This window comes from Oncorhynchus mykiss, chromosome 12 (assembly GCF_013265735.2).
Source record: "Oncorhynchus mykiss isolate Arlee chromosome 12, USDA_OmykA_1.1, whole genome shotgun sequence".
In the NCBI taxonomy this organism is placed as follows: domain Eukaryota; kingdom Metazoa; phylum Chordata; class Actinopteri; order Salmoniformes; family Salmonidae; genus Oncorhynchus; species Oncorhynchus mykiss.
The window spans coordinates 68,053,680-68,070,573 of record NC_048576.1 but is presented as its reverse complement, the minus strand read 5'-3'; the positions used below and the strand labels follow the sequence as shown (position 1 = coordinate 68,070,573).

The window sequence follows — 16,894 nt, the reverse complement described above, 5'->3', positions numbered from 1 at the left end:
ATAGAGATTGCTTCAACTATGTTGTCGATAGCTTAAATTTCATAAAATGATTCCGTCAAATCAAAACAAAAATGAAACAAAAGTTTTAGGGCTTAGTTTTATTGACAAATCTCTCTGAAGGTATCAGAGGAAGTATATAAATCCCAAGAGATAAGTTTACACAACCCAATTGAAACACAGCTTCTGAGAAAGGTTGACAGTAGGAATCGTGTTCTGTTCTGTGAATTCCCCGTTTTAAGATGTCTCACTTGGTCTCACTGATCACCTTGCCGTCAACACTTTCCATGATGATAGTCACCACCTTGTGTGTTTTGGTGGCTGTCGAGACACTGCAAGGTCAGAGACAGCATTGTCAGGTACTTACTTTGGCTCAATTGTTTTTGGCATACAATCTTTACTTCAATTGAATGTAATACTTTGGACGATTTGTGCGGGATAAGGTGTAGAAGCCCAGGCTCACCTGCTTGTCATTTCTCCGTCCAGCAGTCTCCTGTACTCAGTGATCTCCATCTCCAGCCTGGTCTTGATGTCCAGCAGAATCTGGTATTCCTGTCCCTGGCGCTCCAAGTCACCACGTATCTGACCAAGATGGCCCTCTAAGCTGGTCACCTGCATCTGATAACTCAATAGCATATTGGCATAGCGGTTCTGTGTGTCAGCCAGGGTGCCCTCCAGGGATGCTTTCTATTAGACAAGAATAGGGAAAAGAGAAATGAATAGGTGCTGTGACATACTGTAGAATATTGGTTGTTAATAAACCTAAAAAATAAAAATTCCACTTGGTGTTTGTAGTTCATCTCACCATGCTACGTTCAGATTGGAATTTGATTTCTAGACTTTGCATTATGCGTTTAACTTCAGTGATTTTAGATTGGGATGATTGGACGGTCTCTGTGCTGCAGGCGACAGTTTTCTGAATTTCTTCTGTCTGTAAAGGACAAAGGGCATAGTAAGCTATCAAACTCACTGAAGAAAAATTCAAAACAATTAGTTAAAAAATGTATCATATCATTGGTCAAAAATAAAAGATCTGGTATTGTACCTTTGCATTGAACCAGCTCTCCAGTTCTTTTTGGTTCTTGGCAGCAACAGCATCGTAGTGCTCACGGATCTCAGCCATGACTTTGGTGAGGTCTTCCTGTGGGGCAGCATCAACCTCCACGTTGACCGTCTGATTAACCACCTGCGCCCGAAGGGCCTTGACCTCCTGAAGAAGAAATAACAGAAGACTAAGCGTCAACCTCCCCTCCCCAGCTTAGAAGCTTTGATGACTTGGTACTTAGTACAATCATTCAGGCACACCTCCTTGTGGTTCTTCTTGAGGTGGACCAACTCCTCCTTCAGCTCCTCAACCGCCATCTCCAGGTTGGATCCTCCAATGGTCAGGTCGTCCCTCACCCGCCTCAGCCCAGCAATATCAGCCTCCACACATTGCGTTATAGCCAGCTCATTCTCATACCTGTGTAACATCAAAACACCAACAGGTTGCCTTTTGTTTGGCAACATCTGTACTATACTTCATGTACCACACCCTTTTCCCATTTTCATAGAGGTTGCATTAATGGATAGTTGCTGATGTATTTTACAGCTATACCACAGTCATTCTCACACTCACTTGACTTGAAAGTCATCTGCTGCCAACTTAGCATTGTTAATAGCCAGGTAGAATCCTCCATTCATATGAGTGGCATCAAAGATCTGAAAGGGGGCACAGAGGAATGTCACTGTCACAATGGAATAGAAAGAAGACGGGTACAATGCCAATCACAAATGTTGGGATAAATGTAAAGGATAATTGGCAAGAAATGTAATCTGGATCACAACTGTACAGAGATTTAAACAAACCTACTGTAAAATAAACAGAAACTATTCTGAAATCTGCTAATATGGGTTGCATGGGATGCAAAAAGAGAGAACACGTTCAATTTGACATGAAAGAGGCTCAGGTAGCCTGTCTTCACTCTTGTTTTACAGTGCCTGGCGTAATTTGGATAATTTTCTAAAGTTTAACAATACAGAATGAGAACCAAGCATATGTTACCCCCTAAGGCATGGCCAATTTTTTTCTTGAGCGGATGGTCAGAGGGCTGGAACATAATTATAAATCATTTATACTCTGCAAATTGACGCAAGAAGCCAGAACAGATATTGTATTTGACAAAAACATAACCATTTCAAACCTTGATTACATTGGTACATGATCACATACTGTACTCTGTTTATGAGTGGAAATACTTGGGAATATCTTTCCTAAATAAAAAAATGTAGGTGAATTCCTAGAGATTTAAGTATTTTATGTCCAAAAATGAAGAAAAAAAAGTATCCCTTACCAAATAAACCCTTTTTAATATAAGTCTATAGGCCTCAGGGAAAATCAGTTTGGATCACAGGAGGCTGGAGGCTCATAATAATGGCATTGGAAACCTTGGGTTTGATGTATTCGATACCATTCCACTGCAGTAACATGAGTCTGTTCTTCCCAATTAAGGTGCCACCAACCTCCTGTGGTTTAGATGAGGCTCAAAGAGTGAGTGGAAACAGAAAAAACAGTTGATGCAAAATTACCCACTCAGCTTTTATCTTACTGAGGGGTCTAATCCAACAGAGTTGGAAGTATATAAACATTGTGCTTCATTTTTTGCATAAAATGGCTTTAAGTTTATCCATTGATGTCAATGAACACTATTCAAATTGATTTAAAAAAAATGGATGTATCCAAGCCACAGTCTTTTCTGAATGCTTATTATTTTGTATCTAAAGGGAGCACAGAGGGCATGACGACACTCACACCATTATACTGACACTAAAGCCCCATTTTCTAAACCTCTTCCACATTCCCTTCACAACAGTCTGACTCTGTTCAATAGAAGCTACCTGTTTAGCAGAGGATTGTTTAGGGGCCTTACCTGGTTTTGGAGTTTGCTGATGACGACTTTGAAGGCAGTGCAGTCATGAGCCTCAGGTGTGGCTTTTTTCTCCAGGGACTGGTGGATCTTCACCTCCAGATCAGCATTGGCCTTCTCTAGGGAGCGGACCTTGTCCAGGTAGGAGGCTAGGCGGTCATTCAGATTCTGCATGGTGGCCTTCTTATTTCCGTTCAGGTAGACAGCGTCGGCTAGGTTGGAGCTGCCACCAGACTCACTGCCAGCAGAGAAGGTGCTGGAGGCACTGGAGATGCGCACCCCGGACCCACCGGCACCCCCGTACACGCTGCCGCCCCTCATGGCGCTGATGTGTCTACCTCCACTAGACATGGACATGTGGCGAAAGGAGCCCATAGATGCAGAGGACATGAAGCTGTTGCTGGAGAAGGAGGTCATGGTGGCAGAAGTTGCTGTCTGGTCTGAGTAGAGAAGAGTGAGTGAAGAGTCATTGGACACAGGCTTTTTATGCTACGAAATGAGGGAGAGGCGAGGGGGCTCTACCCAGATGACATATGGTGAAATCACTCCAACCTTAGCCAAAAGCTAATGAAAACAAATCAAATTAACAGGCTCACTAATCAGGTATGGGCAGGGAGGAGAGCCAACACAAAATCTGTGGAATCTAAATTCTAACCTGTTTCATGATAAAATCATGACTTTCTTAGGACTTGCATCTTTGGCCAAACAGGTACTATTGTTTGGTGCAGGTAGTAGGCTACTTATCTTAAGGGCTTGGGGGGATGTCCTGTATCTGGGTGAGTCTGGACATATTTTTCTTGATAGACAGGTTAAGCGACAATGTGAGTTGAGACCAGTCCACCTTTTGTGCCCTTTAGTGCCTCCAATGTCCCCCAAAGGTAAATTCACAATAATCCTCCAGCTCTGTGCAATACTCCCTTGAGTGATCTAGATCATTTTTGTAAGAAATGTAGATGTTACTGAACATTGTTCAAGCCAAAATCAGAAAGAAGAATGAAGCTTGAATGTGTTCTTAAAACACTATGATTAATGTCTTCTGCTTATTTAACAGACATTCCAGTGCACATCATTGATAAAATATTTTTCAATTGACCGTACAGCACTTAATCCAAATTATAAAAAATTATATTGTGGACATTTTCTTCGACAAAAGTAACACAGAATAAGTACTTTGAGGTATACTGTCAACTAACAGTCAACACACACAGGATTCTAAATGAACATTTGAACATTTTCATTAATGTTTGCTTACTACTGGTAAAGTTGGCAGTTTGTTAGCTAGCTATCTAGCTAATGATATAACATGATGACAACAAGGTTATTTACAAGTAGTTAGCGTCCCGCAAGTAGTTTCAGAACGACTGTGACATGATTTATATACTGGATGTAAAATACAGTCCGGTCAATCCACGGTAATACAGTCATAAAGTTTTAACGGTATGGGCTACAAACAAGACGTTTTATTTAAGTAATGGTACAATGGTGGTCACGAATATATCCTCAGTGTTTTGTCTATGGCACTCAGAGGCTACGGTACAGAGAAGCATAATCATTAATCAATTTGCCATCCAGGACTTCTATACCAGGCGCTGTCAGAGGAAGGCCCAAAAAATTGCCAAAGACTCCAGCCACCCTAGTCACAGACTGTTCTGTCTGCTACCGCACTGCTCCGTTACCGGAGCGCCAAGTCTAGGTCCAAAAGGCTTCTTAACAGCTTCTAGCCCCAAGACATAAGACTCCTGAACAGCTAATCAAATGGCTACCCAGTCTATTTGCATTGTCCCCTCCCCCACCCCCATTTTAGTCTGCTACTCTCTGTTTATTATCCATGAATAGTCAGCATACCTCCACCTAAATGTAAATATTACCTCAACTAACCGGTGCCCCCGCACATTGACTCTGTACCGGTACCCCCTGTGTATAGTCTCGCTACTGTTATTTTATTGTTGCTCCTTAATTATTTGTTATTTTTCACATTTAGATTTTTATTTTTTATTTTTTTACTTTTATTTATTCATTTTTGACTTCAGTTTATTTTAGGAAATACTTTCTTAATACCTTTTCTTCTTAAAACTGCATTGTTGATTAAGGGCATCTAAGTAAGCATTTCAGTGTAAGGTCTACACCTATTGTATTTGGCGCATGTGACAAATAACATTTTATTTGATTACAAAAATTATTACCTGGGCTAGAGCACTAGTGCTCCCAAATTAAAATTCCAGGTTGCATAGCAAAATATTGTATTTAGAAGCATTTATTTAGAGCCCTGAATACACACCATGCATACTTTACATATATACAGACAGTACCAGTCAAAAGTTTGGACACACCTACTCATTCAAGGGGTTTTCTTTGTTTTTACTATTTTCTACATTGTAGAATAATAGTGAAGACATCAAAACTATGAAAAAACACATATGGAATCATGCAGTAACCAAAAAATATTTTATATTGGAGATTCTTCAAAGTAGTTTCTTCAAATGCAGTCGCAAAAACCATGAAGCGCTATGATGAAACTGGCTCTCATAAGGACTGCCACAGGACAGGAAGACCCAGAGTTACCTCTGCTGCAGAAGATAAGTTCATTAGTTTTACCAGCCTCAGAAATAGTAAATTATCTGCACCTCAGATTGCAGCCCAAATAAATGTTTCACAGAGTTCAAGTAACAGACACATCTCATCATCAACTTTTCAGAGGACACTACGTGAATCAGGCCTTCATGGTCTATTTGCTGCAAAGAAACCACTACCAAAGGACACCAATAAGAAGAAGAGACTTGCTTGGTCGATGAAATATGAGCAATGGATATTAGACTGTTAGAAATCTGTCCTTGGTCTGATGAGTCCAAATTTGAGATTTTTGGTTCCAACTGTCGTGTCTTTGTGAGACGCAGAGTAGGTAAATGGATGATCTCCGCATGTGTGGTTCCCACCATGAAGCATGGAGGAGGAGGTGTGGGGTGCTGTCCTGGTGACACTGTCAGTGATTTATTTACAATTCAAGGCACGCTTAACCAGCATGGCTACCACAGCATTCTACAGCGATATGCCATTCCATCTGGTTTGCGCTTAGTGGGACAATCATTTGCTTTTCAACAGGACAATGACCCAAAACACACCACTAGGCTGTGTAAGGGCTATTTGACCCAGAAGTAGAGTGATGGATTGTCGTCGTCCCCCCCCCCCCCCCCCCAATTTCACCCAACCTCAACTCAATTGAGATGGTTTGGGAAGAGTTGGACCACAGACTGAAGGAAAAGCAGCCAACGAGTGCTCAGCATATGTGGGAACTCCTTCAAGACTGTTGGAAAAGCATTCCAGGTGACTGACTACCTCATGAAGCTGGTTGAGAGAATGCCAAGAGTCATCAAGGCAAAGGGTGGCTACTTTGATGAATCTAACATGTAAAATACATTTTGATATTTTTAACCCTTTTTTGTTTTCTACATGATTCCATACGTGATATTTCATAGTTTTGAACTCTTCAGTAGTATTCTACAATGTAGAAAAACCCTTGAATGCGTAGGTGTGTCCAAACTTTGGACTGGTTCTGTAAGAACAGACAGTACATATTTGCACTCTGTTGCACTTGTTTTACCAGTCTCAACATATCGCCCTAGGCCTTAATGTATATATCAAGATGTTCAATCAATGATATTTACAGTGGTGGAAAAAGTACCCAATCGTCATACTTAAGTAAAATTAAAGATACCTTAATAGAAAATGGGTCATCCAGTAAAATACTACTTGAATAAAAGTGTAAAAGAATTTGGTTTAAAATATACTTAAGTAACAAAAGTAAATTTAATTGCAAAAATATACTTAAGTATCAAAAGTAAAAGTATAAATCATTTCAAATTCCTTCTGTTAAGAGAACCAGATGGCACGATTTTCCTGTTGTGTTTTACAGATAGCCAGAGGCACATCATTTACAAACAAACCATTTGTGTTTAGTGAGTCAGCCAAATTAGAGGCAGTAGGGATGACCAGAGATGTTCTATTGATAAGTGTGTGAATTGGGCAATTTTCCTGTCCTGCTAAGTACTTTTGAGTGTCAGGGAAATATATGGAGTAAAAAGTACATTATTTTCTTCAGGAATGTGGTAGAGTAAAAGTCAAAGTTGATAGAAATATAAGTTGTAAAGTGAAGTACCGGTACCTCAAAAAACTACTTAAGTGGTACTTCAAAGTATTTTTACTTAAGTATTTTTACACAACTGGATATTTACCAAATAACATGTTGAAGAAAGCCTGAAAATTCAAGAATGTACTAGAGAAACTAGACTATCAATTTAGAATGTTCTTGACCAGTCCACTGTAACACTCTCCAGATTATATTTGCTGTCAGTTGACTGTTACACCTCCAAACAATCAATAATTTATTTTGGACATTGTAACAGGAGAGGTTTCTATTTATTAAAATCCCTATGCTAGTCTTATTAATATTTTTAATGTGGTAATTTCAGTGCTGTTTTTGCTGACAGAAAATGTATCCCTTCATTGAAAATAGATTTCACAGAAATTAATGTATTAGTTTATGGCATAATTCACAAAATATTTTAATTCATATATATAATTATAACTTTTGTTGGAACTGCATGTTTGTCAAATAAAGCAAAATGTGTAATTGTGAACTGAACTATTGATTAAAAAAAATATCTGTTTTAAATTCCAAATCGGTTGTCTGCAGCATGCAATACAGGAAGTCTGTGGCATGTGCCAAACTCACTTACAGGACCATACATATTTTCTGACTAAACTGAAGACTTACTTGTTACCTTACTTATTCTGGGTGCCTGGCAGCCATCCTGCACCCTGGTTGCTCTATGACAGGATGGCTGAGATTGCATTAAAGGCCCAATGCAGCCGTTTTTATGTCACTATCAAATCATTTTTGGTTAACAATTAAGTACCTCACTGTGATTATTTTCAATTAAAATTGTCCAAAAGAAACAAACTGAAAAAGGGGAAAACTGAAAACTAAATGTTATTGGCAGAGAGATTTGGAACTCTCTTTCTTATTAATCTAATTACTAATTATTACTGATGTCACCAGGTCGGCCAAAACTCCTTTCCACTAAAACAGGCTGACATTTCAGGCGGTCTTTTCAAACAGCTCTTACACTAAAAGGCCATTATAATAAGTTTCACAATTGTACAGTATTATTCCAAACTCATAGTGTGGAAATATATATAAAACACTGGAACATCGCATTTTGACTGCAATGGGCCTTTAATAACAGTAAATTATCAAAATTTACCAAGGGCGAGAAACGTGGTGTTTGTGACATTTTAGAATTGGTATTGACCATCTCGATGGCAACCGCAGCAGTCAAAATTGTCACTACTTTATAGGAAACAGTTTTGATGTAAACATTTTTTTAAAATAAAAAAGCGCAAGAGACAAAAATTTTGTTTCATCACCTCGGATCACTTTTATTTCTTAATCGCTCTGAGCAAGGTTGACAGCAGGCATCAGGGGATTTGTGTTCTGTTCCGTGTGGCTCCCAATTCAAGATTTATCCTCATCCACGATCTCTTGCACAGCGTCTGAGTTGGTGCTGACCACCTCGCCTTCAACAATCTCCTGCACATAGGTTACCACCTTCTGCAAAAAGGTATTCGTGGTGGTGACGGTTGAGGGACTGTGGAGGCAGAGACAATATAGTTAGAAAGGCCTACCTTGGCTCAATTATTTTTGGCACACACATTTCAAGACCATTGTTTTTTTAACGATTTATGTAAAGATCCAGGCTCACCTGGAAAACTCTCCTTCCAGCAGTCTCCTGTACTCAGCGATCTCCATCTCCAATCTGGTCTTGATGTCCAGTAGCATTCTGTACTGTTGGCCCTGGCGGTCCAGGTCAGCACGAAGATGACCAAGCTGGTCCTCCAGGCTGGTCACCTGCCTCTGATAGCCAGCTAGCATATTGGCATAGCGGCTCTGTGTTTCAGCCAGGGTGCCTTCCAGAGATGCTTTCTGACAGGAATAAGTAAGTAAGAAAGAAAGAGAGACAGACAGACAGACAGACAGACAGACAGACAGACAGACAGACAGACATAATCTTTTGTTTATCTCACCATGCTGAGTTGGGATTGGAGTTCAATTTCTAGACTTTGCAGTGTGCGCTTAACTTCAGTGATTTCAGATCTGGATGATTGGAGGGTCTCTGTGCTGACTGCCACTACATTGTTGATTTCTTCTGACTGTGAATGAAAGACAGCATACCGTAGGGGGTCATTACTGATTATATTCACTGAAGACTATAACTGGAAAACATAAACATGTTATTGGCCAAAAAGAAAGGATGCAGTATAACCTTGGCATTGAACCAGCCCTCCAGATCTTTACAGTTCTTGTTAGCGACGGCCTCGTAGTGGTCGCGGATTTCAGCCATGACTTTGGTGAGTTCTTCCTGTGGTGCAGCGTCCACCTCCACGTTGACCTGGCCGCTCATCTGATTATGCATGGCCAAGAGGTCCTGGGAACAAAGCATTAACATATACAGTGCCTTGCGAAAGTATTCGGCCCCCTTGAACTTTGCGACCTTTTGCCACATTTCAGGCTTCAAACATAAAGATATAAAACTGTATTTTTTTGTGAAGAATCAACAACAAGTGGGACACAATCATGAAGTGGAACGACATTTATTGGATATTTCAAACTTTTTTAACAATCAAAAACTGAAAAATTGGGCGTGCAAAATTATTCAGCCCCTTTACTTTCAGTGCAGCAAACTCTCTCCAGAAGTTCAGTGAGGATCTCTGAATGATCCAATGTTGACCTAAATGACTAATGATGATAAATACATTCCACCTGTGTGTAATCAAGTCTCCGTATAAATGCACCTGCACTGTGATAGTCTCAGAGGTCCGTTAAAAGCGCAGAGAGCATAATGAAGAACAAGGAACACACCAGGCAGGTCCGAGATACTGTTGTGAGGAAGTTTAAAGCCGGATTTGGATACAAAAAGATTTCCCAAACTTTAAACATCCCAAGGAGCACTGTGCAAGCGATAATATTGAAATGGAAGGAGTATCAGACCACTGCAAATCTACCAAGACCTGGCCGTCCCTCTAAACTTTCAGCTCATACAAGGAGAAGACTGATCAGAGATGCAGCCAAGAGGCCCATGATCACTCTGGATGAACTGCAGAGATCTACAGCTGAGGTGGGAGACTCTGTCCATAGGACAACAATCAGTCGTATATTGCACAAATCTGGCCTTTATGGAAGAGTGGCAAGAAGAAAGCCATTTCTTAAAGATATCCATAAAAAGTGTTGTTTAAAGTTTGCCACAAGCCACCTGGGAGACACACCAAACATGTGGAAGAAGGTGCTCTGGTCAGATCAAACCAAAATTGAACTTTTTGGCAACAATGCAAAACGTTATGTTTGGCGTAAAAGCAACACAGCTGAACACACCATCCCCACTGTCAAACATGGTGGTGGCAGCATCATGGTTTGGGCCTGCTTTTCTTCAGCAGGGACAGGGAAGATGGTTAAAATTGATGGGAAGATGGATGGAGCCAAATACAGGACCATTCTGGAAGAAAACCTGATGGAGTCTGCAAAAGACCTGAGACTGGGACGGAGATTTGTCTTCCAACAAGACAATGATCCAAAACATAAAGCAAAATCTACAATGGAATGGTTCAAAAATAAACATATCCAGGTGTTAGAATGGCCAAGTCAAAGTCCAGACCTGAATCCAATCGAGAATCTGTGGAAAGAACTGAAAACTGCTGTTCACAAATGCTCTCCATCCAACCTCACTGAGCTCGAGCTGTTTTGCAAGGAGGAATGGGAAAAAATGTCAGTGTCTCGATGTGCAAAACTGATAGAGATGCGACTTACAGCTGTAATCGCAGCAAAAGGTGGCACTACAAAGTATTAACTTAAGGGGGCTGAATAATTTTACACGCCCAATTTTTCAGTTTTTGATTTGTTAAAAAAGTTTGAAATATCCAATAAATGTCGTTCCACTTCATGATTGTGTCCCACTTGTTGTTGATTCTTCACAAAAAAATACAGTTTTATATCTTTATGTTTGAAGCCTGAAATGTGGCAAAAGGTCGCAAAGTTCAAGGGGGCCGAATACTTTCGCAAGGCACTGTATCTGGTCAGTATTCAATCCTGTGAGTCATTATCACATAGTAGCCTAATGTTGATTCATAGCAACGTTCATCCCATAGCCTCTGCTTGAGGTCTTTGTCAAACCCACCTCCTCGTGGTTCATCTTGAGGTGCGTCAACTCCTCTCTAAACCGCTCAATCTGCATCTCCAGGTCAGATCTGGCCAAGGTCAGCTTGTCCAGCACCCTCCTCAGCCCACTGATGTCGGCCTCCACAGCCTGCCTCATAGCCAGCTCATTCTCATACCTTTGTAACATTAATGCATCAACAAGGTTCTTAGTTCTAACTTTATGTTTGTCTAAATTAGTGATTGATTTCAACATTATTGTATAATACATTTTGAGAATAATCTATCTAGGCACAACATGAAAGTTATTATTATTCTCAGACTCACTTTGCTTGAAAGTCATCTGTGGCCCGCTTAGCGTTGTCAATGGCCAGGTAGATTCCTCCATTCAAATGAGTGGCATCAACGATCTGAAAGAGGGCACAGAGGTATGTGTCCGATTTTATGGGTGGATTACTGAGATCAGATTTCACATGGACATTTTTCTGTGGACCAGAAGCATTGTTTGGCTGGGTGTAGTGGTGTGTATCCAACGTTAAGAGAACAGAGCTCTGTAAATACACCACAGTGAAAGCTTCACAATGGAATAGAAGACAGCGGAGGGCAAAATGGAGATTCCAAATAGCTGCGATCATCTGATGGAAAGTTGATCACTATAGGTCAAAAAATAGGAAAAATCTATTGTGAAAGAGGCATTTCTATGTAGGCTTTGTGGTTTCACTGGACAAAAATGTATCTGCTTACATGCAACTGATAATGACAAAATACTTTATTTTCTTATTTTTTTTAAGCATGTTAGCAAAACTAGCTATCATGCACATACTGACAGCTGAACTAAAATGTGAAAATCTAGCATACATTTATTCTTCAGGTAAACATTGAGGTCTCCCTTTCTAAATACACCCTCATCCTTAGTGAAAACGTCTTGCCTCTGCGGAGCTCTGTTTGGGTGTGGCTCGAGACACAAGACAAAAAAAACTCCTTACGGGAAACTTTGTCTGGAATGTCTTTCAGCTGATGCAGCTCATATTTACAGACATTGGGCATTATTGGGACAAGTAGTCCAAATCTGAGCAGCTGCCCATTCCTAAAAAAACTGACTGCACCCCTCCACAACAACACCCTTAAAAATAAATAAACCATGATGTTGTTCTGCCAACAGAATTGTATTTTTTAGTTTGTCATTGAAAAATGCATTTGCTTTAAACTGACCTCTCATTTTCATATGGACTTTACACTAATCTGTCTTCCTATGTACAATGTTACTTCTTTGCTATATACTACTTTCTGCCAGATGTTCATTTTATAGTATCTAAGCCTGGAATTGGTGGCCTTACCCTGTCTTGGAGTTCATGGATAGTAACCTTGAAGGCAGTCCAGTCATGAAATTCTGTCTTGGTCCTGGCCTCCAGGAACATGCAGATCTTATGCTCCAGATCAGCGTTGGCCTTCTCCAGGGAGCGGACCTTGTCCAGGTAGGAGGACAGACGGTCGTTCAGGTTCTGCATGGTGGCCTTCTTGTTCTCGTTCACATCGACAGAGTCAGACACGTTGAAGCCACCAGCCCCACTACCCATGCCAAAACCACCACCAGCAGAGTAAGTGTTAGAGGCATTGGAGATGCGCCTTCCGGAGCCACCTGCATCCCTGTACACGCTGCCGGCCCCCATGGCGCTGATCTGTCCACCTCCCATGCTACCACCGGAATAGCGAGGATAGCCCATTCTCATGGATCCACCAGAGGCCACAAAGCTACGGTTTGAGAAGGAGGTCATGGTGACTGAGGCTGCTGTCGTACTGCTCTGGCTGGAGGGGGATGAGTGCAGAGCAGTTGGACACGGCTCCTTTTATGCCAGACAATGAGGGAGGGAGAGGGGGGTTTGAGGTTTATACACAGGTGAATGTGTGGAAAATTCCATCCATACAGCACAAGACCGGTAACTCAGGGAAAAAAATAAGAAACCTGTCAATAAAGCAGGTATGTAGGGGCATAGAGATAGTAGTATACCCTAGTCTGGGTAGCAGTCTTTTTAACTAACATTCCACTCCTTGCTACTCCTGTCATTTGCCGATGTAATTCCTTTTATTTCCCAAATACATTTTTGGCACAACCAATATTCTAGCTAGTGCAGACTGAGGTACCCTGCAGCAGCTCTGTACAATGTCCTGTTCTGTGACAGAGCACTAGTAACAGCAAATCTCCAATCTCCAAATCACTGCTGTTTATTTTGTTTATTTTTATTTGTACATCGGCTATTGTTGGGTACTAAGCTTACTGTCTCAAACGTACAGATATTATTTTCAAGGAGACCACCATGGTCCATTGCAGTTTTCCCATTGGTAAAAGTAATGCGGAGCATTGCTGAACAACAACCACTGAACATTGTGAACCGTAAAACACTGGTTGTGTGTCCTGCTGCTTGGTCTTGAAAAATCTTTCCTCAAGCGAGCTGTTTGACACCTGATCCAAATGTGCATAGAGTTTGTCCTTGTATAGGGAACATGAGCCTTGGCTTTAACTATTTGTCCATACACTGCACCTATAGTTTTAGAATAATCCAGCATTAGGCCACACTTTTAAATTGCTATTTCCTTTAGAACTTAGCTGATTATTGTGATTAAAACCTACACTACTGTTCAAAAGTTTGGGGTCACTTAGAAATGTCCTTGTTTTTGAAAGAAAATCAATTTATTTCTCCATTAAAATAACATAAACCAGAAATACAGTGTAGACATTGTTAATGTTGTAAATGACTATTGTAGCTGGAAATGGCTAATTGTCATAAGTCTAGGTGATGCTGGTAAGGCGGAGTCAGGCGCAGGACACAGAGATGAGTAATAACCGTTACTTTACTCAAAAACAATATTCCATGAAGGAGACAAAATAATCCAGATCACAAAATGAGACAACTTGACATTAACAAACATGCACAAAATCAAGGGGGAAACCAGAGGGTTAAATAGTGAACAATGATTATGGAATGGAAACCAGGTGTGTACTATGAAGACAAAACAAATGGAAAAAGAAACGTGGATCAGTGGCGACTAGAAAACCGATGACGTCGATCGCCGAACACCGCCCAAACAAGGAGAGGGACCAACTTCGCGGGAGTCGTGACACTGATTTTTAATGGAATATCTACATAGGCGTACAGAGGCCTGGCCTTCTAGGTAGAGTTGCAAAGAAAAAGCCATATCTCAGACCGGCCAATAAAAAGAAAAGATTAAGATGGGCAACAGAACACAGACCCTGGACAGAGAAATTCTGCCTAGAAGGCCAGCATCCCGGAGTCGCCTCTTCACTGTTGACATTGAGACTGGTGTTTTGCGGGTACTATTTAATGAAGCTGCCAGTTGAGGACTTGTGAGGTGTCTGTTTCTCAAACTAGACTCTCTAATGTACTTGTCCTCTTGCTCAGTTGTGCACCAGGGCCTCCCACTCCTCTTTCTATTCTGGTTAGAACCAGTTTGCGCTGTTCTGTGAAGGGAGTAGTACCCAGCGTTGTACGAGATCTTCAGTTTCTTGGCAATTTCTCGCATGGAATAGCCTTCATTTCTCAGAACAAGAATAGACTGACGAATTTCAGAAGAAGGTTATTTGTTTCTGGCCATTTTGAGTGAGCCTGTAATCGAACCCACAAATGCTGATGCTCCAGATACTCAACTACTTTAAAGAAGGTCGGTTTTATTGCTTCTTTAATCAGAACACCGGTTTTCAGCTGTGCTAATATAATTGCAAAAGGGTTTTCTAATGATCAATTAGCCTTTTATAATGATAAACCTGGATTAGATAACATAACATGCCATTGGAACACAGGAGTGATGGCTTCTGACAATGGGCCTCTGTACGCCTATGTAGATATTCCATTAAAAATCAGCCGTTTCCAACTACAATAGTCATTTACAACATTAACAATGTCGACACTGTATTTCTGATCAATTTGATGTTATTTATTGGCAGACTCATCAGCCTTGGTTTCTCAAATGACTGCCTCGCCTGTTACACCAACTACTTCTCAGACAGAATTCAATGTGTCGAATCGGAGGGCCTGTTGTCCGGACCTCTGGCAGTCTCTATGGGGGTGCCGCAGGATTCAATTCTCGGTGTGACTCTCTTCTCTGTATACATCAATGATGTCGCTCTTTCTGCTGGTGATTCTCTGATCCACCTCCACGCAGACGACACCATTCTGTATACTTCTGGCCCTTCTTTGGACACTGTGTTAACTAACCTCCAGACGAGCTTCAATGCCATACAACTCTCCTTCCGTGGCCTCCAACTGCTCTTAAATGCAAGTAAAACTAAATGCATGCTCTTCAACCAATCACTGCCCGCACCTGCCCGCCTGTCCAGCATCCCTACTCTGGACGGCTCTGACTTAGAATATGTGGATAACTACAAATACCTAGGTGTCTGGTTAGACTGTAAACTCTCCTTCCAGACTCACATTAAGCATCTCCAATCCAATATTAAATCTAGAATCGGCTTCCTATTTCGCAACAAAGCATCCTTCACTCATGCTGCCAAACATACCCTCGTAAAACTGACCATCCTACCGATCCTCGACTTCAGCGATGTCATTTATAAAATAGCCTCCAACACTCTACTCAGAAAACTGGATGCAGTCTATCACAGTGCCATCCGTTTTGTCACCAAAGCCCCATATACTACCCACCACTGCAAGCATACTCTTGATGGTTGGCCCTTGTTTCTCACTCGTTGTCAAACCCACTGGCTCCAGGTCATCTACAAGTCTCTGCTAGGTAAAGCCCTGCCTTATCTCAGCTCACTGGTCACCATAGCAGCACCCACTCGTAGCAGCGCTCCAGCAGGTATATGTCACTGGTCACCCCCAATGCCAATTCCTCCTTTGGCCACCTTTCCTTCCAGTTCTCTGCTGCCAATGACTGGAACGAACTGCAAAAATCACTGAAGCTGGAGACTCATATCTCCCTCACTAGCTTTAAGCACCAGCTGTCAGAGCAGCTCACAGATCACTGCATCTGTACATAGCCCATCTGTAAACAGCCCATCCAACTACCTCATCCCCATATAGTATTTATTTATTTATCTTGCTCCTTTGCAGCCCAGTATCTCTACTTGAACATTCATCTTCTGCACATCTACCATTCCAGTGTTTAATTGCTATATTGTAATTTACTTCGCCACCATGGTCTATTTATTGCCTTAACTCCCTTATCTTACCTCATTTGCACTCACTATATATAGACTTTTTTTCTTTTCTTTTTTTTCTACTGTATTATTGACTGTATGTTTTGTTCATTCCATGTGTAACTCTGTGTTGTTATACGTGTCAAACTGCTATGCTTTATCTTGGCCAGGTCGCAGTTGCAAATGAGAACTTGTTCTCAACTTTTTTTTTGCTTTCCTTTCAAAAACAAGGAAATGTCTAAGTGACCCCAAACTTTTGAACGATAGTGTACATTTTACAGCCCGACTACAATGTTGGCTTTGGTTAGTCCAGAAGTCAATTGTTGCAGATAGTGGATTTTGTCAGTTGTTGCGGATAGCAAATCTTGTTGCAGATAGAAAATGTCTTATAGTTCACTGTAATAGTCTCTTTTGTATTTTGTTTGTTTTTCCATGAGAGATATTGTTTTACAAGTTACAGTTTGTGCTTTGTTTTGTCACTTGGGTAAGCTTCATTCGTTTGTTTTGTCTGACTGCCAAGGGATTTCCAGATCACTGGGTTAGCTGAAGTTCCAAAACACTGTTTGTGGTATTAATTGTTTAATCCAAAAGTGAAAGAGAAAAACTGATAACTGG

The 16,894-nt window shown here is 41.0% G+C and overlaps 2 protein-coding genes across 5 annotated transcripts; both read right to left on the bottom strand.

The window, feature by feature from the left end:
- Window positions 1–4,582, bottom strand: LOC110538113 (keratin, type I cytoskeletal 50 kDa). Of its 4 annotated transcripts, none has more exons than XM_036938144.1 (9): window positions 4,156–4,582; window positions 3,559–3,830; window positions 2,907–3,343; window positions 1,616–1,698; window positions 1,303–1,459; window positions 1,043–1,207; window positions 803–928; window positions 461–684; window positions 1–329 (listed from the first exon to the last, which is right to left on the bottom strand). In XM_036938144.1, exons 3-9 carry the CDS (start codon window positions 3,318–3,320, stop codon window positions 245–247), a joined length of 1,254 nt encoding a protein of 417 aa, XP_036794039.1. In that variant the 5' UTR covers window positions 3,321–3,343; window positions 3,559–3,830; window positions 4,156–4,582; the 3' UTR covers window positions 1–244. The 4 variants fall into 4 exon arrangements, with proteins under 4 accessions (XP_036794039.1, XP_036794040.1, XP_036794041.1 ...); XM_036938145.1 differs by having other exon boundaries at window positions 3,745–3,830; XM_036938146.1 differs by having other exon boundaries at window positions 3,745–3,830; window positions 4,230–4,582.
- Window positions 4,583–8,313: 3,731 nt separating this feature from the next.
- On the bottom strand, window positions 8,314–12,949 carry LOC110538112 (keratin, type I cytoskeletal 50 kDa-like). The gene is made up of 7 exons (XM_021624711.2): window positions 12,444–12,949; window positions 11,434–11,516; window positions 11,129–11,285; window positions 9,224–9,385; window positions 8,985–9,110; window positions 8,663–8,883; window positions 8,314–8,548 (listed from the first exon to the last, which is right to left on the bottom strand). Exons 1-7 carry the CDS (start codon window positions 12,879–12,881, stop codon window positions 8,416–8,418), a joined length of 1,320 nt encoding a protein of 439 aa, XP_021480386.2. The 5' UTR covers window positions 12,882–12,949; the 3' UTR covers window positions 8,314–8,415.
- Window positions 12,950–16,894: the final 3,945 nt, after the last annotated feature.